This window comes from Idiotropiscis lumnitzeri, chromosome 1 (assembly GCF_059441095.1).
Source record: "Idiotropiscis lumnitzeri isolate Australia: NSW breed Sydney's pygmy pipehorse chromosome 1, RoL_Ilum_1.0, whole genome shotgun sequence".
NCBI lineage: Eukaryota > Metazoa > Chordata > Actinopteri > Syngnathiformes > Syngnathidae > Idiotropiscis > Idiotropiscis lumnitzeri.
In genome coordinates, this window is record NC_142391.1 from 38,688,801 (window position 1) to 38,716,759 (window position 27,959).

The window sequence follows — 27,959 nt, forward strand, 5'->3', positions numbered from 1 at the left end:
TATATATATATATATATATATATATATATATATATATATATATATATATATATTCATATTCATCCATATGTAGATTTTCCTAGCATTATTTACAAGAACATATAGTGAGCGCAGTGTACCATGGTCCGGCATGTTCCTTGGTCGTATTTGGTCTGTAAAGCAAAATGCTGTCTCGATGAACGATGTGAATAAAAATGGCCTGACTTGATCTGAGTCAGTTCTTGAGTGTCCTGTCCTGTGCGAGAGTGGTAGACCCACTTCGAACACCGTGACACACTTCCATTCCTGATAATAGAAAGTTGCCCGTCAACATCGTTCCACCTGGAATCGAGAAATGGCTGCACTCTGCAGTCCTTGAGGTCCAACAAGTTCTCTGAAGCGTCTCTAAGCTTCTGTCTCACCGAGCAGCGACGGTTCTTAGCTTCATCTCTGGGAATGTAGGGGAAGATTCCACCACCCCAATGAGGCAGGGAGTTGGGGAAATGTCGATGTTTGTCTGCATGGTGATGAGGTATCAGCGTTTCTTGATGGCCGCGCCATTCAAATGGGGAGGGAGTTTTGGCAGGCAGGGCTCCTCAGCACCGGCATCGTGGGAGAAGACGGAGTCCTCGCCAGAGGAGCAAGTGGAGCTGCGGGTGTCGGGGTAGTTGGGGGAGTATTGATCCAAGGGCACCGACAGCTCTAAATACTCCTGTATGCAGGAAAGACTCACAATGAACGTGATGATATGTCCACAACACATATGGCTGCTGCTTTCACCCATAATGAGGAAAGGACTGACCTGGTTGGACGTCATGGCCAGACAGCGGTCCAGGTCCTCTACAAGCTGCTTGAATGTGGGCCTCTGGGAGGGCACAGCATGCCAGCAATCCCTCATCATCATGTACCTGCATCAGGTCAAAGTTGAGAGACTGACTTCAAATAGTCCATGTTGAGCTCTTGTAGTGTTAGTTGTCGGGGGAGGAGGAGCTTTTATGAAATGCCATTTTTAGGGTCATGTTTATATCTGATGTACAACATTTGAATGTGATCCAAATAAAACTCTGACGTTTTGTGCAGAAAAATAATAAATCATGTTTCCCAAACAAACTAAAGGAGTTTTAACACAATGTATTGCAATTAATGAACACCTCAACATCACTAGAGTGCAACAAAATTAGGAGGAAACAAAGCAGTTGTGAACTTCCTCTTTGATGGAGGATGACTTAAGATGGGTGGATGTAAAGCGCCATTTTGATTCCCGAGTGGGCTGTTACATTGTAGTAAACGAGAACTTCCAAACTAACGAGGACCGATGCATAACCTCAGGCAACCCGAGAAGGTAGCAAATTGTCTGCAGTTTTTGGATTTGTTGCTAACATTCCAAGGGAAAATGCCAGATGAGGTCATAATTTCCTTACAGCTCATGAGTGCATGTGGAGGGTTTGTCCATGCGGTGACCTTCCTTCAGCAGCTTAAACAGTTCTTCCACTGGGATGCCGGGGTATGGAGAGCCTCCCAGGGTAAAGATTTCCCAAAGCAGAACGCCAAATGACCAGCTGCAAATAAGCATAACATCAACTCAAGTGTTTGAACCACATTGCATCCGGATAGACTGAAGAAAAAGCAGTCATATAAAACTCACACATCGCTCTGGTGTGTGTATATTCGATCAAATAGTGCTTCAGGAGCCATCCATTTGACCGGTAAACGACCCTTCGGGGAAAAGTATGCGCCTTCTAGTTATTCGTGCGCAACAAATTCTCAAGTATTTCTCCAAAATGATGAAACTACTTACATTAGTGGTCTTTTTGTAATAATCAATGTGGTGTATATCTCTTGCCAAGCCAAAATCTGCTATTTTCATCACATTGTCTTCAGTTACCAAAACATTTCGAGCAGCAAGATCTCTGTGGATGCACTGTAGAGATGGGGAAGGGGAAGTATTATTGTACAACAACATTATGAAGAGGTTTGGTCAATTGCAGTTTCTTTCGTCTGGTCTGTTTGTGCTTGTATTACCTTTTTGGAAGACAGGTACTCCATGCCTCGCGCCACTTGATAGGCACAGGACACCAGGTCTTTGATGGACATGTTCTCGACAGGAACTTGGTCTGGGTTGTAACAGTACTCCATGCCTGGAGGGCGCCGTGCATGCAAAAACTCCCTCAAATTCCCCTTGGATGCATACTCCACAATCACATACAAAGGACCTACGGAGAAATGGGCATAATAATGATTGGAAATGTTGTTATATGCATATCTTTATCTATTCATATCTTTCTTTATATATATTTTTTTCTTTATATATATATATATATATATACACATGTATATGCACACACACACAAAGACATCATATTTAAGTTAATGACTGCCCAATTAATTACATAAATATATGTCGATTTTGTCAAGATGAACTACATGTACATTTTCACCAAATGAAGATAGATTTTACTTGCTGAGAAGGGTGATGAAAAACTCCCACTCATGGATACAGTACATGCCAATTATTACTCAAGATACATTTCATAACCAGAACAGCAAAGCAGTGACTGCATGTGAAAGCTTACCATCCTGTGTGCAGGCTCCCAGCAGATTTATGATGTTCTTGTGTTTCCCAATGATCTTCATCATTTCCATCTCTGAAATCAGGTCTGACAAGTCTTTCTCTGTGGCATCAGCTGGAGGGCATTAGTAAGAAATCATATTAGGGGGATAAGTCAATATTCTGCTTTGCTTGATACAGAGAGTATTCAAATCCTTTCAGTGTTCTTAGACATCTTATAATTTGTATTCTTATTCAAGACGATGTGAATGCTACTCATTTTCAGTGCTCATCATAGCCATTTAAGTGGTTGTTCATGGGTAGCCATCCTACAGGCAGGTCTCCAGGCGTTGCACTATTGCAAGACATATTTCCACCAACGACGGTTCCATAGAAAACTTAATGGTAAAAGAGAGCTTACTTACACTTCAACATTTTCACTGCAACCTTTGTCACACGGTTTGGCTTCTCTTTGTCAAGACCTAGTGCCTCTCCCATCACCACCTGACCAAAGCAGCCTTCGCCCAAGGGCTTCCCAAGAACAAGTCTGCAAGCAAGACAGTAAAAAGAAGGCGACATGCAGTTACTTCCATACATTGATAAGTTTTAAACAATATGCTTTTCTTTCGTGGTTTTATACCACTCTGATTCATGTGGTTGATGGTGCATTGTACTAGAGGGGAACTTAAAAACTTTCCATGCATTTATACATTGCTTTGTTTTTTTCCTTGAACCCTTCAGTTTGAATCACCACAAAATGGATCACGTTGCTCATGTGAAATAGAGTTGCATTGCACCACATAGTTGAAATAAAAGCATACTGTAGGTAGGTACCGGAAAGGGTCAAAATGACCGCTGCAAAATATGTGGCATTTCTAACTGACCATTTCCTGCCATGGTATTAAAAGACTGACCGCACCTTCCACAGTGAAAACATATTCATGGAGGACAAACAACAAAGCTTTAGCTGCTATGGATATACAGGAATAAAAAAAGGCATTTGTGGCTTGGCCACTGCATCCTCAAATGAGCAAACAATCTTTGGAAGATACATGTTGAATGAATGAGAGGGTCACGCATATAAAACAAGCAAGAAATCACACTCCAATCCACATCTATGGTCAATTTTGTCTTCTGATAACTTAACGTTCCTTTTTGGGGGGGATGTTGGAGTAAGACGGATTATGTGAGAAAACCCATGCAAGCACAGGGAGAACATGTAAATTCCAAACACGAAAGCCAGAGGTGAGAATCAACTTCAAGTTCAAATTCAGAACTGTGAGGCAATTGCAGTAACCATTATGGAGTTTTTGTTTAATAAAACTACCATTACTATAAAAGCTAAAATAATTTTTGGTGATCATGACCAAAATCATTGTGAACTGCATTGACTAATTTGGAAAATGGAAAAAAAAGAAGCCTTCATCAGTTATTTGTGTTATTTATGTGTGTTAGCGAGCGAGCGAGCGAGTGACTGTGTATAATGTGTGGCTCATGCAATTGTTAATGTTCCCAAAGTCCAGTTCTCCAAAAGAGCACCAATTTTATTTTATTATTTTAAACTCCAGGGCACCGTGCATATCCGTGCCACAGATTGGCTGCTGTGATACAGTGTCATGCAAGTTGAAATGGTGAGTACTTAAATCATGAGGAGTGTATCTACGTCACAATGATGTCTAAATCATTTTCAGTGCCAAAAGCATTTCATCGACAATTGTTTATAATTGACATTTCTAAATGTCAAACCTAAACCATGTCGCAGACTCATTTTGACCTATCTTATTTATAAAAAAAAAAAAAAGGAAAATTTGATGACATTGGATGTGTAAAAATGAAAGACATCTTCTGTACATACCGATCTCGAGGAAGCTCCCAGCGGGGATCTTGCGGCAATTCATACTCAGACACTCCTGACAACATTGGAGAGCCACTGGAGGAAAGGCGAGAAGGTCGAACCAACATCACACCAGAGTTGATGGAGGAACTTGAGTCCACTGACACCTACGATAAAGAAGCCTGACATTACTCCCCTCATAGTGAAACAGACACAAATGACTGCCTAAAATAATTTGGTCAAGAACAGTGGAGGGGGGAACCTTTTTTTGTGATATGGCCTCCGTTGCTTAATATTTATCACGAGGTTCAAGAAGAACACTATACCTACCTGATACAAAGGTTGGACTCTTGACGACCTCTATGGAAGTATGCTTTTAGTACAATTAAAGCATAGACATACACTCATAGAGGTAAGAGCAAAAGGAGTATAGAGAGAAAAGAATGGAAAAGGTAAATAAGTTCCGAACCCCCTATCTACTTTCTGTTACCTGTCTGCGCAGAGGGATGCTCTTAGCCAGCTTGTGGACAGCCAGCTGACCGTTGAAGTCACTCTTCTTGGAAGAGGTGCGAATCTTCACAATAATAACGATGGCAACCATGACTGCGATGAAGAAGAAGCCCACACAGTAGATGACCACCTCCAGGTAAGTGTGGTTGGCCGGAGGATAGTGTGGGACGGCTACACATGGAAGGGATCGCAGGGGTGAAAGGGGCAGGGGAGTAGCATCAGCTGTTATATAAGAATTGTACATACAGAAGCATGTTGAAACATGCTCATCAGCACTTGGACCTATTAGCACAAAAACACCACAGCATCCGCATACACAAACATACCAAGCTATTGTGTCTAAAACCAGACCCTTTGACACCCAAAAAAATATTCTCAGTGGTTGCAGCATGTTAAATTACAATTAGCCCAAATAGCCTATTTTCTATACTAACCCAATGAATGGCTTTAGGAGTGGAACATTTTAATTTCAGTAAAGTTAGAAATCAATTCATGTTTAAAGAGAGAGAGAGGCCATAACAATGCCAAGGGTATGGTTGCCACACAGGATGCTTCACACACACACACACACACGCCCCCACGCCCGCACGTGTACACACACACCCACACACTCATATGTGCATGCACACAATCACGCACACACGCACGTGCTTTTAATGTTCTAGTGACACAGCATAATCTCACATGTAGTTGAATTACTTGTGTGTCATTTTCGCCAAAAGTGTTGTGTGTTGGTGCGAGTGATACACAAACGTTACTCTTTCAGGAAGAGCCAATATAACCATGAATTAAATTGAGTTTATCATAGAACTGAAACCAAATAAGACTTTGTTTTTATCCTCCCATTCAAAAAAAAAGAAACACCGTATATGTATTATTAACACCAAGAGTTGCATGCAGCACAACAACACACAGAGACACACTTGGCTCGGGATGGGTCTGTGTATCGATATCTTGACTAGTTCAGATTGTGATTACACAGTACTCAGCATTACGAGTAATCATTACTGTATGCTGTGGTCATAAACATATATTAGGGCTGTCAAAATTAAAGCATTAACTCTGGAGATTATTTAATTTTTTTAACTGAGTTAAATATTTTAACTTAGGTTGACTCAGTTTGATTTACTTCAAAATTAATTTGCATACTGTGCAATATTGTACCATGTTAGCTGTACATCTTTAGCACATCATCTTAGAACAAAACTCAATGCTCAAGTTACCACTGGGCCTTGCAAACTGACACTGCCGGAGTGTAGTGCTTGTGGGCAGTTTTAAGAAGAAAAATGTTTGTAAACATTTCTCCATTTAGATGGTATTCAAAAATCAAAGAAAACTATTAGAGCAGTCTTAAAATTAAATTGACTTCATAATTGGTGATTTTGCATTAATTCTAAGATGTTTTTCAAGTATTTACTTATCCAACATAGCACTACATAATGGACTCCTTCAATCTCTTTGATGTGCTTTGCATCCCAGACCAAGTGCAAGTGTGCTGCCGCACCCATCACCAACACCAGCATCGCACAAGTGAGCAACACTTGTGGTAAGAGGCTGACTGACAAGCAGCGTGATGATTGGACAAATGCCCATTTCAACACGGACGAATGAGACACATCAAGTACACAGAGCCAATTATCAGAGCCGGCCAGGGAGGGCTCACAGCAGGAAATGACACGGTCACTACATGTCATTTAAAGCGCTTGTCAAAGAAAATCAGCTTCACACCAAAATGTCATGCAAATATCTATTAAAGAGCAGAAAGTTTTGGATAGCTCGAAGTGAATAGAAATGCCAAACTCCCTGTTTAAAAATAAATCTGGATAAGGCCAAAAAGAATTCTTTAAGTTTTTCTTCTGCCTGATTATTTGCTTCTCCATGTTTTTTTCCAACTTTGAGGTCGCTTGTGAGTTGTTTGGCATTCTTAGACTTCATGTAAGCGCCGCAAGGCCCACAGTGAGAAGGAGCCATGCTGAGAGAGGGGAAGTCAAGAACTACAACATGCTTTCTCACATTTTCACAGAATTTGATTTGTTTCGAATTCTGACAAATGTGAAGGCAAATAGACTTTTGTAAAGGAAAATGACGGGAATTTAGGGAGGGGGAGGGAGAACCACTGATACCTTCAAAAACGGTCAACCATGCAGAGTGATGAGAGAACCCGATAGAATTTCCCGCCAAGCAGGTATACTCCCCAGCGTCATCAAAAGACACATTTCTCAGTTGCAGGACTTCCATTTCCTTGTCCGTGGTGTTAAGGCCAGCGGTCTAGAAAATAAAGGAAGTAGACCCAACAAGAGGCCCAATAGAAAGAAAGGAACCATGAGTAAAGAATTCTGAAAGAGAAAGGTGACAGAGGAGAGTTGCTTTCCTCCTCCAACATCAAACACCATTTTTCCCAAAAGTAATGACTTATAGCCGCAGCCAAGGACCTGTCAAGGAGAGCCCCCCACACAAGAATCTGTTAGTGGAATAGCTAGTTAGGTTGAATCTGGCTGACTAAACCCAATATTGGGCCATCCCTTCACCATGTTGAATAACTCAGTCTTATCTCCCCATGCACGCGATGGGCAACATGGAAAACTCCACAGCAGAACAGATCTCACTCACACTAGGGCACACCTCACATTCCTATCTGTGGACAGTGAGCAGTAGACAAATAAGTGGACATCTGTGCAAGAGGAAGCTAGCAGGAAAAACCAAAGGAGAGTCCAGACACAGAAAGTGCAGAGAGTGAGCATGTGGAAGGGCAAGGGAGGAAAATAAAATCAAGAAAGAAGATGGCAAAGGGGCTGAAGGTAAATTGGGAGAGCAGAGGAAAGAGTGAGCACTGAGACTAGGTCCAACGTAAACCAGAGACTAAACACCTTCAACTGTTCTGCTGGGAATTTTCCATAGCGTCATTTACAGTCAGGAGCACTGAGGCAGGATAGAGGGAGGGAGAAAATGGAGGCAGTGTGGGAGGAGAGAAACAGCTGAGGATGTCTTCTGTTGTACGGCCCTAGTTTTTCCAGGTGGTCTTGGGAGTGTCTCCACTGTGTAGTCCTGTACAGCTTGGTGATGTTTACCTGTGGGCTCAAATCTGGTGACAGTCAGCCAGGCCGACTGATTGGCCTCCCCTATATAATTGGACACTTTACATATATATTCTCCACTGTCTTCCTCGGTCACATTGCGGAGGGTCAGCAACTGAGCGTCCGAGCTATTGACCCCAGAATGCTGGAAATAAAAGAATGTCACGTGCAGCTCAAACACAAAAGGTATTTAATCAAAATCACTTTTTGACAACTTGCTGGATGGTTTGAATTCAATTAGCTTCACCCTTGAACATGCTTGAAGCTAGCGCAGCAAAAGTCTAACAGCAGTGTGGGAGAATGTGGGAAAACAAATCAGAATTAACTCCTACCTTGAGGATTCGAACATATGGTAAGCCATCTGCACCAACGCGACTCCCGTTGACCTCGATGTGCTTTAACCACTGGATGTGAGGCTGAGGGTCGCTAAAGACCTTGCACTCAAATTCGACATCACTGCCCACCACTGCAGTGCGATTAGCAGGCAGGCCAGCCTGCAGGATGGGCCTGTGTGGAGAACGCTCTGCAACACAATGAAAACACAAATACATGAACATATATATTTCTATACATTTATCCTCAGCGTCCGGGGCAATGTTTGGTCCCACTCAGGGATTCTGAACATTACTACAGGAAGGTTCTGGCAGTATATCGTGTAATAGAAGAAGAAGAATTCTGCACACTGCTCAATTTCACAACAGAATCATTACGCTCTAATCGTAATTGTTATTAAAAATGTGGCCTATTCATATCCTATATTATATTATATTATATTATCCATCCATTATCTGTTCTGCTTCCCCTGACAAGGGTTGCGGGGTTGATGGAGACCATCCCAGCCGTCTTCGGGCAGTAGGCAGGGTACACCCTTAACTGGTTGCCAATCGCAGGGCACACAAAGACAAACAATCACTCACGCTCACAATCACACCTAAGGATAATTTAGAGCATCCAAACAACCTACCATGCATGTCTTTTGAATGTGGGGAAATAACTGCAGCATCAAGACCAAAAGCCACGCAGGCACAGGGAGAAAATGCAAACCCCACGCAGGAAGGCTGCAACCAGGAATCGAACCCTGCACCTCTGAATAGTGAGGCGGACATCCATTCACACATATACTTAAATAAAAAATAAAATATCAAATTTCTTCAAATAATGTAATTTACAGATAAAACATTCTGTTATACGAAAGAGTAACAGCACAGATTACAGGTTGTATTTTATCTTGGAATAGGTATGACAGTATTTCTGTCCTTAAAACACAGATTTATTGTCGGCATTACGGGCCTTGTTGAGATCCAGCCAGGCCCAGGAGACAAAAAAAAAAATCGTGGAATATGATTTATAGCACCACAGTAGGGCATGTCAGGGCAGGACTAAGGTGCATCATCTGTCCACTATTCTGTGAAACTCAAGCTTTATAGACCAAATATGGGACCGATTGCGTATGTTTACCTTGTGCTGGGGTATTGTATTTACCAGGGTGAATACAATCACACTAAAAATTAGAAGCCCGCCAATTATACAATACAACTTTATTTATATAGTGCATTTCACAACAGCTGGAGCTGTAACAAATCACTTTCCATATTGTGTAATATAGAACAATACAAATTTTCATCTTTCAAAAGCATTAACTGCGAGAAGCACGTAGGTATTGTGGGTCACCCACCGAGTGCAACAAACCAAGCATTTGTATCTCCGCCTGTGTGTTGCCTTGGTGCCTGAAGATGAGTAAGTTATCAATCTGATAGATTGCTACCTAATCAATAATTGACAGGTAATCAAATAATTGCTAGAATTAATTGTTAAGCGTGACATTTATGTTTACTTCACTTGCAATTGGACAAATCTATACCATTGAAAAGAACAATACTGTTGTCAATAATTTTTTAGCGTGACCACCTACCGACAACATCCAGCTGGTAGGTGTGATTGATGCTCCCATACTGGTTTTCCACCACACAGGTATAGTTTCCCTTGTCAGATGGAACTACAGATTCCATGATGATGGTCCAAACATGGTCGCGAACCTAAACATTGGAGAAAAAGGTTTCAATGGCCATTAGACCAAATACAAAATATTTCCAATGTCATCGACATATATTTCAGCATTTCCCTAATTGTATCAAGAGTGAGTCAGTCCATAAAAAAAAATAATGGCAAAGCCAGTCTAGAGAAGTGTGAAAATCTTCAGGGAATATTTAATGTTTTTTGTTTTTAATGAGGAACTGCTTTGTACTTGTGATTTTACAAGACGTATCTATTTTGAAGCCAGTCTGACGATTTTTAAAAATGAGTATACAAGATTACATGAATTGTTTTGAGTCTGGCGGCACTGTGGACGACCGGTTAGCACGTCCGCCTGACAGTACAGAGGTGTTGAGTTTGAATCCAGCTCCGGCCTTCCTGTGTGGACTTTGCATGTTCTCCCCGTGCCCGAATGCGTTTTCTCCGGGTAATAGTTTCCTCCCACATTCCAAAAACATGCATGGTAGGTTGATTGGACACTCTAAATTGTCCCTAGATGTGATTGTGAGCACGGATGGTTGTTCGTCTATGTGTGCCCAGCGATTGGCTGGAAACCAGTCCAGGGTGTACCCCATCGATTGCCAGAAGGCAGCTGAGATAGGCTTCAAACACCCTTGCGACCCACGTGAGGACAAGCGGCTCGGATAATAGATAGATGGATGGATGCTTTGAGTCTCGCCGCATCACAAGGAAAACCTTTTTGTGCTCATATAATACATTTTGCCCGTGGTTTTGCATTTCTTTATACGTAAGCTCATTAAGACAAAACAAGAAGGTTTGTGTCTGCTTTCTGAATATGAACGGATCACTATTTATGTGGTAAATGAAGTGGAATGTGACAGTAACAAGGTCCAGGACTAACCCTACTTCCTGTGGGCAACATATCTTTGAAGCAGTCGATCTTTTTTCCACCCACAGGAAAATGTGCTAACATGTTTCATATTGAATCTATATATGCAGCAGCCTATCTTATTAGCACCAGCAGATGACTGGCTGGTTTCATGCTATAATTTTTCTTCCATAAATCTGCCAAGACCAGAACTGTGTGATTAGCTAACAGACCTCTAAGGCAATGGCAACATCAAACATGCATGTACAGAGACTGAGCCATGCGCTTTCCCTCATTTAGCCAACACAAGAAGGAATCCAGCTGCCTGTTGCCAGATGTGTTGTGCTTGACTTCATACATGTGGACCACATTATTCCCTTCTTCCTGCACAACTCTAAGCAGACGATATACAGTATATGAACAATAGAAGACTGGCCATAAAAGCAAGCGTTAGTGAGATGAGAGACATCCCAAGCCGCCAATGTGGAACTTTGCACCATGACTGAAAAAAAAAAACAGCAGCCAGATGGGAAAGTGGGCCGTCTGGCTGTTGTGGGCTGGTCAGAGGGGGGAGGGAACAGGCAGCTGAGAGGAAACTCCTAAATGTGTCCCACCTGGGAAGGAAGAAGACTTGGGGATGCATGCGGCAGGGCTAAACTTGCCTCTATCATACCTTAATAGAAATAGCAGACATTGAGGAGAAGGAGGGTGTTTTTGCTTTTCTCAAAGTGTGTAAACATGTGCCACACAACTGTGTTACTGGATCGCGAATGTAACAAAGAAGATTGCGGGACAACAAAAAAAGTCCAATTTAGAAACAATGTTGAACATGTCATTTATCCCTTGTGATCAGAATATACAAGTACAGCTATGAGGAGGTGCTATGCCTAAAGAAATCCAGCAAATATCTAGCAGACCAATCTACTTGAGAAAACTTGCTTCAATCAGCAGTTGGAAACATTTGTCTTATCTTGAATATTACAATCTCTCATTTGATCAACAGTCAGTCAACTATGAATTCAGCTTGCTTGGATAGAGGGTGTGCACTGTGTTTGCTCTGTGTGGTGTAGGATCTGTGTTGCGCATTTACTTTACACTCCAACAGGGAGGTGCAATTAATTTCGCAAAGGGCCCACATGAGAAACTTGAACGCTTGTCGAGGGCCAGGCCAACGTGCTAACCTCATCGTTGAACTACGGTATATTATTTCTTATGTATTCAGAATAAGCATAGTCTTGTTTCACTAAAAGGCTCCATGTGTGGCCTATTTCAGGTGTGGGCAAACTTCGGCTTGGGGGCCACATGCGGCCCGTTAAACTATTGAATCCGGCCCGCTGAACTTGGAAAAAATTAAATGAATAAACCTTGTCAATGTTTTATTTTCTAAATACTGTTTTTTTTTTTTTCAAAGACATACATATATATTGTTGTAATGCTTTTGTTCACTTTCATTTAAAATTAAATATTTATTTTCTCCAATGAGGTGAGGTTACCAAAACACTCCATCCATCTGCTCCTGGTCCGGCCCCTCTGTCAAATTTTAAAACCCATTGTGGCCCGCCACTCAAAAAGTTTGCCCACCCCTGGTCTATATTGTCAGAATAAGGAAATACAAGTTTGAAACTAAATCATAAGCGCTCATTAAATATACATCTTTATACATTAAAACATTTAAATTTTGTGCACCAACCACCAACTGACATTAGCAGTTCCAAATCAGGAATCCCAAATCTATACATAAGTGTGAAGTGTAATGCCGTGATGACAGCGATGCACAGTGATGACTTGTAATACACCCACTATGCAGCGTATATAAAACCGTAAATGTCCGTACAGTATTAATTGACCGAATGCTCTCGGCCCTCGTTCCTCCACTGTGCAGGAAATAAGAATGTTGTTAACATTAGGACCACTGTTGCTACCCTCTTTTTGGGAAAATAGGGGGGGGGGTAGAAAAGTCAATAAATAGGGCTAAGACGTCACAAAGTTGGCTCCACCACAGACATGTTGTAACTCTTGCTCGCTACCTCGCTTGTACCAACATCCACACGAGTGCACATCAAATCAAAGCATAACTTTCCAAATTAGACGTTTACATTTTATTTTGACTTCATGGTCTCTGTGAGGGCCAGTCAGAGAATGTGGGCGGCCCGGTGTGGCCCCGGGGCCCATACTTCTGCACGCCAATAATGAAAATACACTCCTGCTCAAAGAGTTTGAGCTTCAAGAACAAGAAACAACTTGTTGAAGAAGGTTATAATTGGAAATACGAGAAGTTCAAGAGTCTCAAGACCAATAGATCAATAAGACTGACCTTAAATCCTCCAATCCGGTGGTCTCTTTTGAATTCTTTTCCATTCTTGTACCATTTCAATGTGGGTGCTGGATTGCCACTGGCCTGGCACCGGAACTTGACAGTCTTGCTGGCAGGGACGGCATGTAACTTTTTTTCCATTTTTTCTGGATGATCCCACTGTGGAGCCATTGCTACAACAAGAAAATAAAGAAAGCCAGTTAATCAATACTTTAAATACAATAAAACAAAGGTCACATTGCTCGTTGATTGTCTGAACGTTTTGGAAATACGTACTGAATTTGTAAATTGCGTTCTTAAAACGTGATAAGCCTTCCGGTACAGATAAAGCTTTGAGTACGAAAGTCTCAAAAGGTCAACTTGTTAGAGTGATTCAGAAGCTGTCACACAACACAGCAAGCACACTTTCACACAGCACACCCTCACACACACTTTGATCCTTGAACCACCAAGAATGTTCACGGTGAGAATTCATATGCATAAACACGATTATCTAATACAGCAGCGCCAGCATGGTTAATAAAGGACTCGACCAACTTACGAAGTAGTTTTTGACTGCCTAATAATTTAGCTTCCTCAGAGGAGGATTCTTCATCCTCATCATCGTCCTCGGACGAGGCCAGGGTGTCAACTGTTAAAATGGAAATATTTTGTTAGGCATTTGAGGGTATTGACTTAAGATTACATGACTCCTGTTGGTTCCTGTTTCATTAATATACCTGTGACGTTGAAAAAGACACTGTGGTTGCCAAACGTCATGCATGCGTACAGGCCAGAGTCTGCCAGCTCCACTGTCTCAATCTCCAGCTGGCCATTGCGTATGCGTGTGTGTTCTCCATCCACTACAACCACATGGTCTTTGGTCCAGTTGACGGCATGCAGGGTGTCCTTGGTGAAACAACTTAGGTCCAGTCGATCCCCAAGATAGAGGGTGAAAAGCTCTGCTTGTGTTTCCAAGGCGACTAAATGGAATAATGGGGAATGGTGATAGATTTAGCAGTTCAGACAATTTTGTCGTTTCCAAACACACATATTAAATAAAAGAAATAACCAGCGGCAGCAAAAGATACTGCTCGGAATCCCCAGAAGATAAATCAGACGGAATAAATATAAACGCCTGATGAATTTCTGAAACGGTCAGACACCACACAAATATGAGGCTATCCATTTGAAAAATGTACTCATATCATATAGCGACGACCAAGAGACACTCGAAAAGACCTTCCTTGATTTCCTTCTGGCACAAGGCCTGCAGTGCCTCTTCCCAAAATTAAATTGCCCCCTAAATGGGGTCCAATCGGCAAAGAGGCAAGGAGCCACTAGGAAAAGGAAGGTGAAATTCAATTACAGGAATGAAGAGTGGGCAAGCGTCACAGAGCAGGACACCTGAGCCCCCCTGTTCTAAATTACTACATAGCCCAAGAGGGAGGGAATAACCCAATTATGTTGACACACAGTCGAAATAGTGTTGTTTGTGTGCTTAGAAAGGTAGGGAGCATCACTGGCCAACTTTCCTGATGTTGTTGCTCAAGAATACCAGCGCTAACCTTTTTTAAATGTAGTTTGTAGTTCTTTTGTTATTTGTAACCATTTCCAAATGTGTTGTTTGTAACATATTACAAAAGAATGAAAAACTAGAAGCTATGCCAAAAAGTACAACAATGTAACCCTTCCCACCATCCCAACAAAGTCCTCCTCACAATAATAGCCAGGAAGCCCGGGAGAGTTAGCATGTGCACATGAGCGCACAAGTGAGGACCTGCAGTGGCAGGTTCTAGTACCAGTTGCTATGGTGACCCCACTTGGGCCAAGTAAAGGTATTTCCTGGATCGCATATGTCTGACAGGCCCTTAATCCCAGCAGGAAAAGGGGCCAGGGGGTAGGATCAACTTTCTCCTCAGAAACACAACCAAAGGGTCCAAAGCAGAAAAGACATTTATAGTGATCCAACCTGGATACAATTCTAAAATTAACTTGTAAAAAAAAAAAAAAGAAAAAAAAAAACATTCGCTGTGTGAGGGCCATTCAGTGTTTCTGTTCCTTCCCACTAAACGGAGATGCTACTGATAAATCTGTGTCAACATCCCATGTGTTAATCTTCCGGCAGACAACATAAAACGCCCTGAAAAGTTGTAAAAAAAAAAAAAAATACAAAAAAAGTGTTTGTTTTACTGTAAATCACAGTCAGGAACACCTGTGCTTGAGGGACAAGAGAATGTGAGGGTTGTATGGAAAATTCATGATGAACACTAAACAGGAATTTGTTTTCAACTCTTCACCCTAAACCAAGTATGAACCTTCGTGAATATGTCTTCTGAATATGAGCATGTTTGATCTCTGTGAAGCCTCCTACCGCTATGATTGGATTACACCGGATTAAAGATATTTGCCGCCCATCTGGACTGGTCTTCCAACTGTTTGGTGAGATAATGATTGACATCGTTTAAAATCAGCCTAATCACAGAAATCCTTCAAGGAATTTATGTGAGGAGGTATGCATGCTGAAACGCTTACAATGAGGGGTACAAAAAAAGTTGACTGGTGTGAAAGGAAGAGTTGGCGCCACTCGTTGGAGCACACTTTGGCTACGCGATAGGAAGCAATATGCTGCATGAATGACTTGTGGGATTTCCTGCTCCCACTGAAGTGATGGCTAAATGCAGCAAAATCGGATGGCTGGTCAGGGCTTTGCAGTGGTCTGCTCTTATGCAAACACAACAGATTGAAAAGGCGGGCAAAGTGTGGACCGGAACTGATCGGAGACAAAAGCCAGGACATGCAGGAAGCACATGAGTACCACAATGGCCATTAGCAAGTCCCCCAAAATTCACCAAGAAACTGTTTCTCCTGAAAGCACTCCAGTGGAGGACCCTTTCAGTGCTAAATGAGCTAATTACTATTAGCAAGGATTAACAGTTGGGAGCAACTAGATTTCTGTGCAGGGCAAAGTTAATATTCAAGCTCTTCCAGTGTCATTCAAATGACTTGAACAACATTTAGCTTCAAACCACAACTTCAAATGGGAAGCTTGAGAATAACAGATCAATGAAACAAAACACCTCTGGAGAATTTCTTTTAGTGCTGAATGATCAGAGCAAGGCATTCTGGGAAGTCTATTTTTCTAACGCAGCCATCTTGGGTGGTAACACACACAAGCAGCACACATGCACACACAACCGCTAACAGCGATCATCAACTTGTTTTATTATGGCATTTTCAAAGTATTTTGACAACCTGCCAGCTGATCTCGACTACAACCGCGATACCGGAAGAAAGTTATTCTGTGTGGAATGTGCGAATGCTTGACCAAGTTTGTCTTATCACAACATTCTTAACTAACTTGTGTCGCCAGATGAACACTTATAAATCACTGGAGGATTACGACTATTTTGTAAGCGGGTGCAAAGAGTGTAAACTTCAAAATCTTATCAGAAGAAGCAGTTTAAATTGTTCAACGGATAAGTAAACCGCTGTGGGGTGTTAATATTGTACAGAGACTAGCTCTATCTTACTTTGAAAATGATGATGTGCTTTTGGTGATTCTCTCTTTGATTTTCCACTCATACTCAGACAAACTACCATCATATCACAGTTTATTTAAAGGTCAGCCAGAACACAAGTTCTCACAAATCCTAGAATAATCTAATAAGCAGTGGCTTTAAAACAATGCACATTGCTCACACAGTGCAGTGTCATGACATTTGTTATTACACTGTAAATAAAGATGTAGTTAGCACTTAGTGGTTATTCAGCGGACAGCTGCAACTGAGCGCCACTCCACATGGACGTACTTCACTTCAATGAATTTGCCCACAAATGTTGGTTTCTCCGGCCGTAGTGTTGTAGTGACCCAGACGGTTGTTCGGGTTGCAGCGCCGATCAAGGATTGGGCATTGGGAGTTAGGCATCTCCCTCTTTAGGTGCCAAGCAAGATCTTCGTGGAATTCTGGAGAGTCAAAGTGTGCTGATAGGTGGCTCCAGTGCTCTCAGGACATCCACATTCTCTGTGTTGATTTTATCTGGCATGACAATGAAGCAGCCGCGACCTTTCACAGCTGCGTCCAGAGCCAATCCAATACCAGTGCTGCTAGAGAAAGGCTCAAAGATGATGTCACCGGGTGTGAGGACCCGTGCTCTCTCGGCGTCCTCCACCATTCGCAGACTGATCCTGTCTTTGACACTGCTGCCAGCGTTAAAGAACTCACACTGGACCTGTATCTCATCTATCCATCCATTATCTGAACCGCTTATCCTCACAAGTGTCATAGGTGTGCTGGAGGCCTATCCCAGCTGTCTTCGTGTGGTAGCCGAGGTAGAGCCTGAACTGTTCGCCAGCCAATTGCAGGGCATATATTTCGCAATATATTGTAGAATTTATGTTTAGAAACTGGGGTTCGAAGGTTCCACTTTACATACGGAATAATAATGACAATAAACATCAGGTTATATTTCAATAACCTACTTTTTGCATAGCACCCTTTAAACAGCACAAATTAGGAGAAATGCGACTGAAACCTTTGAGAATGTTCAACCTAAGGCCATTTCTTACCATCTGTAATCATTTAAAACAAGTGGCCTCCGGGGAGAATTACTGTATTTAATTTTATCAGGGAAAAGCCTTTTCTTATGCGAGCGACACACAACATGAAGCCCCAAGACTAATAAAAGAAATATGCATACGCGACTAGCTAACAATTTCCATACAAATATTTTGTTTCCCTGCTCAAGACAAAGGGAATGAAACCAAATGCTTCTTCTGTGATTGTTTGTCGACAGCTGAAGCCATCCGTCACCCAGTAGGGAAGTGGGGAAAAGTGAAGCATTCCCCAGCTAAAGCCAGTGGGGGAGCAGGAGGAAAAGCACAGAGGCGCATAGATAATACCTGACCATTTGGTGAATAACAACTGACGAGTGGCTCACACTTAGTATTTTATTCGGTAGCTCACCTGGAAGATAATCTGTCTCCACGATGGCCCAGAGTAGCTGTTCTTCCATGTTTTTTTTGAAAGAAAACCATTAATGAATATTTTTTCTGAGAATTCATGCATTCACCCAAAAAATAATAATGCTTCATTATTGTAATGGTGGCAGGGCTGCCCTTGAGCTACAGATGGGACTCATTTACTTCAGCATGTCCCAATTTTGGCTTAAATGCAAACTTTGACAATCCTTTACATTTCAGGGCCCAAGAGACCACATATTGCTATTATAATGCCGAGGCGATCATATCGCTCTGCCGATTCCCACTGCGTTCTGTCAACACCCAAAAGCCATCTACCCACAAATGTAGGTAACTATTATGGTGACGTTGCCTATCCAAAAAGGTGGATTTATTTTGTGATCATATGTTACCTCTATTTTTTTTTCCATGTAAGGTGACCTGTACATTCATTCATATCTGTACCGCTTCTCTTCACAAGGGTCGCGGGGGGTGCTGGAGTCTACCGCAGCTATCTTCAGGGAGTAGGCGGGGTACACCCTGACCAGGTTGCCAGCCAATCGCAGGGCACACATAGACAAACAACCATCCGCGCTCACACTCATAACTAGGGGCAATTTAGAGTGTTCAAATCAACCTGCCATGCATGTTTTTTGAGTATCCGGAGGAAACCCACGCAGGCACGGGGAGAACATGCAAACTCCACACAGGAAGGCCGGAGCCAGAATCGAACCCACAACCTCTGGACTGTGAGGCCATTGTGCTAAACAGTCATCCACCGTGCCGCCATGACCAGTACCATTCAGATTTGTTTTCTAAATCTGACAGAGGCCTCTTTCATATGTGGATATAAATCAGATATGTATCTAATGTGTATCTGCAATTAGGACGCAAAGGTAGCACTCATCCGACCTGCAGTATATGTCATAAAAAGCTAAATGTGCGCCGCATGCGGGTATGGGCTTGTGGTTCAGGCTTAGAATGGACTACTAACAATCAGTCTTACCATTTGCAAAGTTGTGAAGGGGAAGAGCGTTCATTTATTTGATTATATTCATAATATTTCATACAATCCTACTTGAAACATAAGGCATAAAGTGGACATTTGTGGTGATAGTAATAATTCAGCAAAGACAATGATGCCATTGAAGTCAATCACATGACATTATTTGTAATAGATGTTGCCACGAAATGATGACAATAAGGAGGGATTGTCTAATTTTCCCTGAACATTTCTACCTCCTCCTGCCTCACTACTACACCAACCTCCTCGTGTCCTCAATGGAATTTCTGGCAGATTCTAACAGAGGAGCGAGGAGCAAGAACCTTCGAAGTTGCAACTAGAGAAATGAGATGAGCATCTAACAGTGAGATCATATTTACTTCCATAAACACTGCACCACATGACGTCGAGTTAGCTGCACATGCGTGTCACCATTCAGTCAGTCAGTCCATTCAGACTGGCTAAAATAACTGTAATGTCCAAGCCAGACCAGGAGTTGACATTTGGTAAACACCTAGTGCATGCACAACAGCATCTAGTCCCACCCAATGACACAATATCATATGAACACTGTTTGTTGGTGTCTTTGCGTCATGTAATCACTTTAGTAAGTAATGGATGTGGCAAATGTACACTTTGCTGGACAAGCGTCACAACCGCAAACAAGATAATCACGCTTTTTATACCCAGTGACTGGACTTACGTATGCCAAGTCAAAATACTGCAAACAAACAAGTCTTTCCCATTCCAAAAATGAATATTTTTAGTTTTTCCACGGAAAGGAAATAGTTGTTTCATTACACAAAATGCCATTGTCGTTAAAATAAAAGGCCAATTGTCATTGTTTAGTCATGCTCATATTAAAAAAAAAATGAAAAAGTAAATAAAACGCCCCTAAAATCAAGGACATTTTATAAAAAGGGCAAACTACACTGAATGTGGTACTGTCACGTTCATTCCACTTGAACAACAACGCTTTGCTTATCAATAGACTATTTATTATGTTCACATAAAGCAGACTTGGCAATTCACTTCAATCATCTTTAAACCAAAGTGGGTGAAAAGAGGACTTTTATCCCACAAGCTTACCTTCATCAGGAATGGCAGGGCGGCACTGTGTCCTTAAAACCTGGGCAAAGAAAGCCAGAAACAGAAGTACACTTGAACTCATCAGCATCCTGTAGAGGGAGCTACAATTGTTGACTTTTCAGCGACTGGAACTCCATTCAGAACTTCGGGGCATCAGCAGCAGGTCATTTGCAGATTTGAACTGCGGAAAATAGGAGTACAAATGCATGAGTTTGCCTTGTGTCTTAAAACTACAGCTCAGCAGATGTTAAAAGAGTGAAAGGGGACACAGTACTACAAGTATAGGCAAAAAAAAAAAAAAAAAACTAACGAAAAATTCTTAGAATGTCAGCAAGGTTCAGGGAGGTACTCAAACACGTCTTAAAACAGACCAGACTCATCTTGCACAACTTGTTTTCTTTTCACAACCTTTGAGTGACCTGTCAATATAAAATCATGAAGATTGTCATTGTATCTTAGTAAATTTTTTTTTTTTTAAACAACCATACCCTGCAAAATGGAGCCCCGTGACTGACCCATACACATGCACATCTGCTTGCATCATCACCCCCAAGCATCTGGCCTCAGAGATTAACACTTGCCCCTGCCCCTCCTTGAGGAATCTGTTAAAGAACAAAAACTACAGCGTGTCATGTGACACCGTTGTAGAGAGACATCATTTCCACACTTCAAAATCTATTACCTAACATTTGGTTTTGGCCCAAGCCCAAGAGCCTCAACAACCATTTGCTCCCATACGGTGAATGGACAGACTAAGCAACAAAACCACACGCACACACACACTCATACACACCCCCACACACGCACCCCCCCCCCCACACACACACACACACACAATTTCCATGGCTGTCCGACTACAGCAGAAAACTGGACACATAGTTTTTTGTGATTAATTGTTCTGCGAGTCCACCAGTAAGCTAGCAGTAAAACAACAAACAACAACATCACATGTGAGTCAAAGCCCTAATTGGTTTTATTTGTTTACCCAGAGGAATGTTGTGATGCAGCTGTGGTTTCTTTTAAGCGTTAATCACCAGTGAGTGTTGATCTCCCCAACAGGCACTCTGTTCCCCCCTAAACCAATTCATTTTCACTTTCCGAGAACACTTGACTATTCCAGCAGCTGAGTTGGGCCACAGGGAACTGAGGGTGATGAAGAAGCTTGGTCATCGAGGCTTCGTAAGAAGTGACTCACCCTTTGGGATGATTCCAAGAAAGTGCTTCTGCGGCAAGACCGCACAGTCCCTGTTCCCTTGGCATCACGGCGAACAGTCAGCGAGATGGAGGAAGTCGCTTGTCCGAAGTATGACACTAAGCTCTGTCATCCTCAGTTCCCATGAGAGCGAGAATCAAAGTAAAGTGTGTTTTGCTATGCAAATACTCAGCATAGGCTCTTCAACTTGGTTTACCAACACCCAATTGAACTTGAGGAAAATTTAAGAGAGGCATTTTAGTTGGAATTGTAAACAATACTAGTTTGGAAAGAATGCATTCCCTCAAATCACTTCCATAGTACAACACAGCACAGTGGACCACTGGGGGATAAGGACCGAGCCAGGCCGCTGAGAGAATAACTGATTCCCATTCGACTGCATTTACAAATTTTGGGATATATTAGACATAATATATACTGTATATTACTAGGCATCATTTTCAACCATAAAAAAAAGAAGTTGGCAAACCAAAAAAAAATTTGAAAAATATTGGGGGAAAAATTAAATAGATTATTTTCTTCACAAAATCCAAATTAAATATTTCATTTTAAAAGATTACAAGATGCAAAGACCAGTAATGCTGTACAAAGTTAAAAGGTACGGGCCTCACCCATAACATAGCCTGCAATGTAATTGCTGTTCACTGTAAACCATGCATACAATTCCTCAACTCTTTAATGCTGTAGCCACTTCTCAATTATCGCTACTCTTTCACTTGAACGACAGAATACAGACTATTTTACCAAGAATATGGTATACACTTTACTACAAAAACAAAAAGTTTTTTCCCAACAGACTCACGATACAGACATGTGGTTCATCACCAGCATTCCATCAGATGACACTTAAATGTAAAAACAATCAGTGTCAAGCTGCTTGACACGTTGCCATTTGCTTCACATGCTCATCCAAAATGCCTTTCATCGTGCATTTACATTTCCATATGGGAAGTTGGAAATAAATACTTCATTAGATAGATAGTCAGCAGAAAGGTGGACGAGTGGCAGGGCTCAACGATTTTAGGACAAGACTGAATTGCGATTTTTCTGACAGATAATGCGATTTCAATTCAATTCACGATTTTATTTCCAAAATCAAGCTTCTGTGCAAAATGTAAAATTACACCATTCCAGCAAAACCTTAAAAGTTGAGGTTTTATGCTGCCAATTGCGATACTCTCATCCATGAATGAGATTGGTCGCTACTAATTCCGAGACCAATCACACACGGACATTTTAGACAATTTTAGAGCTGTTCACTAAAGCTTTATATCTTAATAATTTATTAATCCGTCAAGTATTTTTCAATTGATTAATCAGATGTCCTTTGTATATAAATGTACAATGTGGTAAGACATGTAAAGCTTTTTTCCAGATTTATATAATTAACAAACGGCAACTGAGGACTTGGCGATATGTCCTGAAAGACATATCATGGTATAAATTGAATCTCAAACTAATTTTTGTTGCAGGCCACATCATAGTTATGGCTTCCTTTGGGGGGTGCCATTATGACTGTAAACCCAAATGTATGGTCGTCCTATCTTACATAAACAAACACACACACACAAAAAAAGATAAATAACAAATCAGAGGCCTGTAAAAATAGTTTGTTCATATATTACTCAACGTATTTAAAAGGGAAATGGGTAACAAAGAATGCTTGCAATTTCAAAGTCAATGAAAGCAGTTTCAGTACTTTAGCTAGAAACATGAAGTCATTGCAGGTAATTTACTTTCGCGGGCCACAAAAAAAAAAAAAAAAAAGGAATTGGCGGGCCAGGCCTGGCCCCTGGGCCTTACATTAAATGTTTCCCTCCACCTTATTTAAATGTTCATCTCAACGGAAAGCACTGCAGGAGCAGGATAACGATCTGATCATTTGAATCAGGTGTGCTGGAGGAGAGAAACATCTAAAATATGCAGGAGAAGGGCCCTCAAGGACTGGAGTTTGGCACCTGTGCTTTCCAGTAATGGTGAGTGCAAAAGTGTAAAACTCAAAATGGAAGTATTTCTGAATGCGTTATTTCAATGTGAAAGGTGAATATTTCCAAATAAAAAGGTCAGAACGTATATTGTGTATTTTTCTCTGCTTCTTTCAATTCGCTTTTTACATTTTCACGTAACCATGTCTGCTTTATTTTATGTAAGAAAATCAATTTGACAAATGCAAAAAGGCCCTTAGCAAAGCTAATTGGATTAAAAATACACCCCCCAAAAATTATACATATAATTTTCTCAGTCGCACTCCGCTACCAGGCTAGCAAACTTAGTAAAAAAAACAAACAAACAAAAACAGACATTAACATTGTTCAGCTCTACCGGGTGGTGAGTACATCCGCCTCACAGTTCTGAGGTTCGGGGTTCGAATCTTAGAACTGGCATTCCTTTGACTAGTTTGCATGTTCTCCTCGTGCTTGCGTGGGTTCAGTCCAGCAACTCCAGTTTCCTCTCACAGTCCAATAACGTGCATTTAAGGTTAACCGAAGACTCTAAATTGGGTACAATGGAAATGTGTGTGAAATGTTTTTTTTGTCTACGTATCTGTGCCCTTCAACTGGCTGACGACCAGTACACTCAACAAAAGTCAGCTGGGATAGGCTCCAGCTCAACTGTCACCCTTGTGAGGATAAGCACTATAAAAGATGGCTGGATGGATTCATAGTTTGTTTATTAAAGGGGGGAATTCTGGAGAACCTCCTATTGGAAGTTCAACCAAAACATACTAGCCAAACCAAAATATATGCCAGCAACCCCCTACACACACCACCCCAACCCCTCACCCTATTTCTTTTTAAAAGAGACTGTGCCATGATACCAGACAGGGCCTGTGATATTAGATGGGTAAGAGGAGCAATTTAGCGCTATTTTGCCTGACTTAGTATGTACAGGTAAACGGCATGAGGACAATGAATGAAGCCTTAATAAATGCGGTGTCTCAGTGGTGCAAGTTTTTGGATGATGTACTGCAATGTTTACGAAGACATGACTCTCTCAAAATAATTACCAATCCGTTTATAAAATAAATAGCATAGATTTACTTTTTAGTTAGTTAGTTTAGTTTAGTTTTTAGTTTTCTATTTTAGTTCTACTGACTTTTTTTTAAAAGTGGTTTAATTGTCTATACACTTATACGAAAATTAGGACTTTTGAAATGTTGCATTAAAAATTGTGCCGGGCTAAAGGTCAGACAAGGGTGACAATTTGACCTTGTCATAAAATAACTGACTTTGCATAATGATACTGTATGGGAACATCTGTTACAAATGTCTACGGGAATATGTGTTGTGAAATTACAAGAAGTCAACAAACATCATCATGTCACGTAACAACACTGACTGTGTTCAACTTTGGCGGTTCCACTGAAAAAAAACATTTCTAGTATAGACGTAATCCATTACAATCCGCATGTACAAAGACAACCGAATCATATCTGAATAAACACCAAGACAACAAGGAATTAAAAACATGTAAAAAGAAATGTTTAAAATACTTACAAGAAGACAGAATGCAACAGTTTGAATAATTTTGTTTAAAAAATTGGAAACCTTATGTGTACCACCAAGTAATTTTGTTACAAGGACAAATTATTACCCAGAGCAAAACTATTCCAAAAAGCCATCTTTACAGAACTTCATACAACATCACTCAGGCACTTTGGCATGTTTCATGACGGTTAGAACGATAACGCCATTTCACAAGCATAACGTCACAGCATTTCCACATCAGTGACCAGAGTGACTGATCTTTTCTTATGTTCGAGAATTGTTTGACATGGTGGACAAATCAACGAACATTAAAATGATACAGTGTGGATGTATGTTGCTGTAAAAACACCAAAGCAACAACTGTATTCATAAGGTTTTTTTTTTGGGGGGGGGGGTGTACAAAGGTGCAATTTAATTACTTTTTTGGGGGTACATAGCAGCAACTGAATTCATTGTTTTTTTAAGATACAGTATAGTATAATTGTACTAATAACACGTAGTCTTACTGCTATTTGCAAATAAGTTAATTTCATTTATATTATTTGTTTATATAACAGAAATTTGGAGATGCACCTCAATTACGTTGCATATGCAGCTTACTCTGACTTTTTTTACTCTATTTAAAATGCTTAGATAAGATTTAGGCATCTATTGCCTATGTAATTCATTGTTAGATGCACTTTCTAGCATTTCTTTGCAAGTTGTGACCCCAATGTTAAGATATGTCAGGAAATACAATTACTGTAGTGCTTAAGCGTTTATATGCATATTTATGCATATATTTTTTGAAAGAGGGTGGGGGGGGGCGTGTAAAGGTGAATGGAAATAATACATTTTTGCATTCCTTGCGAAGAGAATGACCTTATCAGTAGGATCTCAGATTGCAGCGGGAAACAATGCTTGCCCCACAGCCCGTCAACATACAATAAAAACGTGTTTGGGGAACAAGAAAAGAAGCTCACCTTACTGGCGACCAGCCAACGCTTGTCTGATAAGAACACGCCGGAGCTGAGATTGGATGGTGAAAAGGTTCCTCCAAAAAAGGACAATATCCAATCGTAATGAAAAGGAGCTGCGACACTCGCTTTGGTCGCAACTGTGGAAGTTCAGCAAACCAGGTCGCGCATATTTTCCCAAACTTGGCCAAGGAAGAGCGCGTGCGTGTCAGATTAAAGAACAGAGGGAAACGCGGAACAAAACGTCCGTAGGATGAAACGGATTTGAGCTAATCGGTTGTAATGTAGGATGCAGTCAGGACATTATTTTAATACGACACTAACACAATCACTATTTGGAAAACTTTAGTGGTTCGGTCGTCCATTGATCTCAGCGTCTTCACTCGCGATGAATCGCAGTCCTCTCATCTCCGAGGGGAAAAAAAACTAAGTTCCTCGAGTCAAATGTTGTTTGTATTATTTCCTCGCGAGAAAAGATGTACGCCAGTAGAATCTAAAAAGTTATTAGAACTATTCATAGTGGAAGAAAAATGTACAAGAACGGGAATCCGTGCAAATCCAAACCTCCCCCTTTTTTTCTGACTAGTGGATGGGCATCCTCGGTGGCTTGTTTCAAAACTAAAGAGTGTTGACTTCCGGTCTGTGGTTTCCAAATAAAAGCGATATTGTGACATGGGAAAAATCGGGAAAACGTATGTGCAGTGCCTGCTATACTAAATTACATTTAATTGAAGTATTAGTAGCTAATATTTTGACTAATATGAACAAAGCAATCTCAAGTTTCTAAAATAACCTCACAAAATAGTGCAGAACTATGAACATCAAAACAATTACAAAATTAATAATACGATGGGTTAAGAATAAAGTATGTTCTTGGGAGATATAAATAGAATATGTTCCGAGTTTTCAAGAAAACAAATGGTGAGTAATGAAGTTGCAGGGATTGTCTCGATGGTATGTGCATCTGTATTTTGAAGGTCACGTTATCAACTGTTCGGACTGTGTTTGAAGAATTGACAGGCGCTCTGTTAAATTGGAAGAAACCTGGCTACCCCTGCCATCCATTGCACCTCTGCGGCTCCCCACACTTTGCGTTAAGGGGGTTGACCCCAACTCCCGTATTTGTACGAATTTGTTTTGCATTGCATTTCTGCATGTAACGACAGTACACACTAGTCGACTACATCGAAACTGCCTCAAAAAGACAACTGCAAAACACACTCAATTTATATTCGAAAACTAACGTAAGGTTACTGATGATACATGATAATAATTGGAATTTGTTTGTGAACGATTCCTGTCGTCGTAGTGAACTGTTAAATGAAAGCATTAATCTTGGAAGGTGTGCTCATGATACATTACGTGTGACAGGGTATGGGAGTTGCATTGCTGTTTCTAGTTAATTTCTTGAATTGAATCTGGGCACCAGCTCGCACCCCCTTCCCTCAAAAGTGGTTTGCGCCACCCAATCCCTCCCATCTCTCCGAGACGAGGCTCAGAGCACTCTGCAGGGTCATCGACTCAGCTTCCAAAAATAAAGACCAGAGTATTTGCTTTTCTTTTTTGCCTGAATACACAAAAAAAAAACAAATACTAATTATATTATATTTATTAATCATTTCATTTGAGGGTTAGGACTCAATGTTCTGTTTAGCCAAGGATGTAGTTGATTTTAGTACACGTGGGCAGCATCCTGAGATGTTTATGGCCTATTTTTTGGTGTGTCAAAATATGGCAGATGACATTATTTTAAGAAGGTGATGATAGGTTTCCTTCCATTGATGTTCAGCCATGGTTAGTTAATCCAGAATATAAACCTCGGGATGGATAAGGCTTGGTTCAACATTTTTTTTCACAAATGTATACGATTGACCCATCCACACGTGGGTGTTATTTTTACCACTTATTGACCAATCTAAAGTGTTAGAACTGGCCTGTTGTCCTTGACAATGAAATAGTAATAGTTGAACAAACATAACGTTTTGGGGATCTCCTGAAAAGTGATGATTTTGAAGGTCATGTGTGGATTACATCCAACACCCGCGATATGTTGAACAGTTCTTAACTTGTACCACTCAATACCAACATGTTATTATCATTACTATTCCTATTTCTCTGCATTTAACCATAGCCCACTGTTATAATGCTA

The 27,959-nt window shown here is 41.0% G+C and overlaps 1 protein-coding gene across 4 annotated transcripts; it reads right to left on the bottom strand.

Annotated features, from left to right (window-relative positions):
• Window positions 1-26,414, bottom strand: fgfr1a (fibroblast growth factor receptor 1a). 4 transcript variants are annotated; one of them, XM_088299873.1, is made up of 18 exons: window positions 25,817-26,414; window positions 20,154-20,334; window positions 13,842-14,084; window positions 13,664-13,753; window positions 13,123-13,295; window positions 9,858-9,981; window positions 8,278-8,468; window positions 7,940-8,090; window positions 4,845-5,042; window positions 4,383-4,527; window positions 2,953-3,074; window positions 2,553-2,663; window positions 2,002-2,192; window positions 1,778-1,900; window positions 1,625-1,695; window positions 1,401-1,538; window positions 782-887; window positions 2-691 (listed from the first exon to the last, which is right to left on the bottom strand). In XM_088299873.1, exons 2-18 carry the CDS (start codon window positions 20,239-20,241, stop codon window positions 515-517), a joined length of 2,442 nt encoding a protein of 813 aa, XP_088155999.1. In that variant the 5' UTR covers window positions 20,242-20,334; window positions 25,817-26,414; the 3' UTR covers window positions 2-514. The 4 variants fall into 4 exon arrangements, with proteins under 4 accessions (XP_088155995.1, XP_088155999.1, XP_088155998.1 ...); XM_088299869.1 differs by lacking the exon at window positions 25,817-26,414 and having other exon boundaries at window positions 1-691; window positions 4,383-4,528; window positions 4,852-5,042; window positions 20,154-20,256; XM_088299872.1 differs by lacking the exons at window positions 7,940-8,090; window positions 25,817-26,414 and adding an exon at window positions 6,995-7,139 and having other exon boundaries at window positions 4,383-4,528; window positions 4,852-5,042; window positions 20,154-20,256.
• Window positions 26,415-27,959: the final 1,545 nt, after the last annotated feature.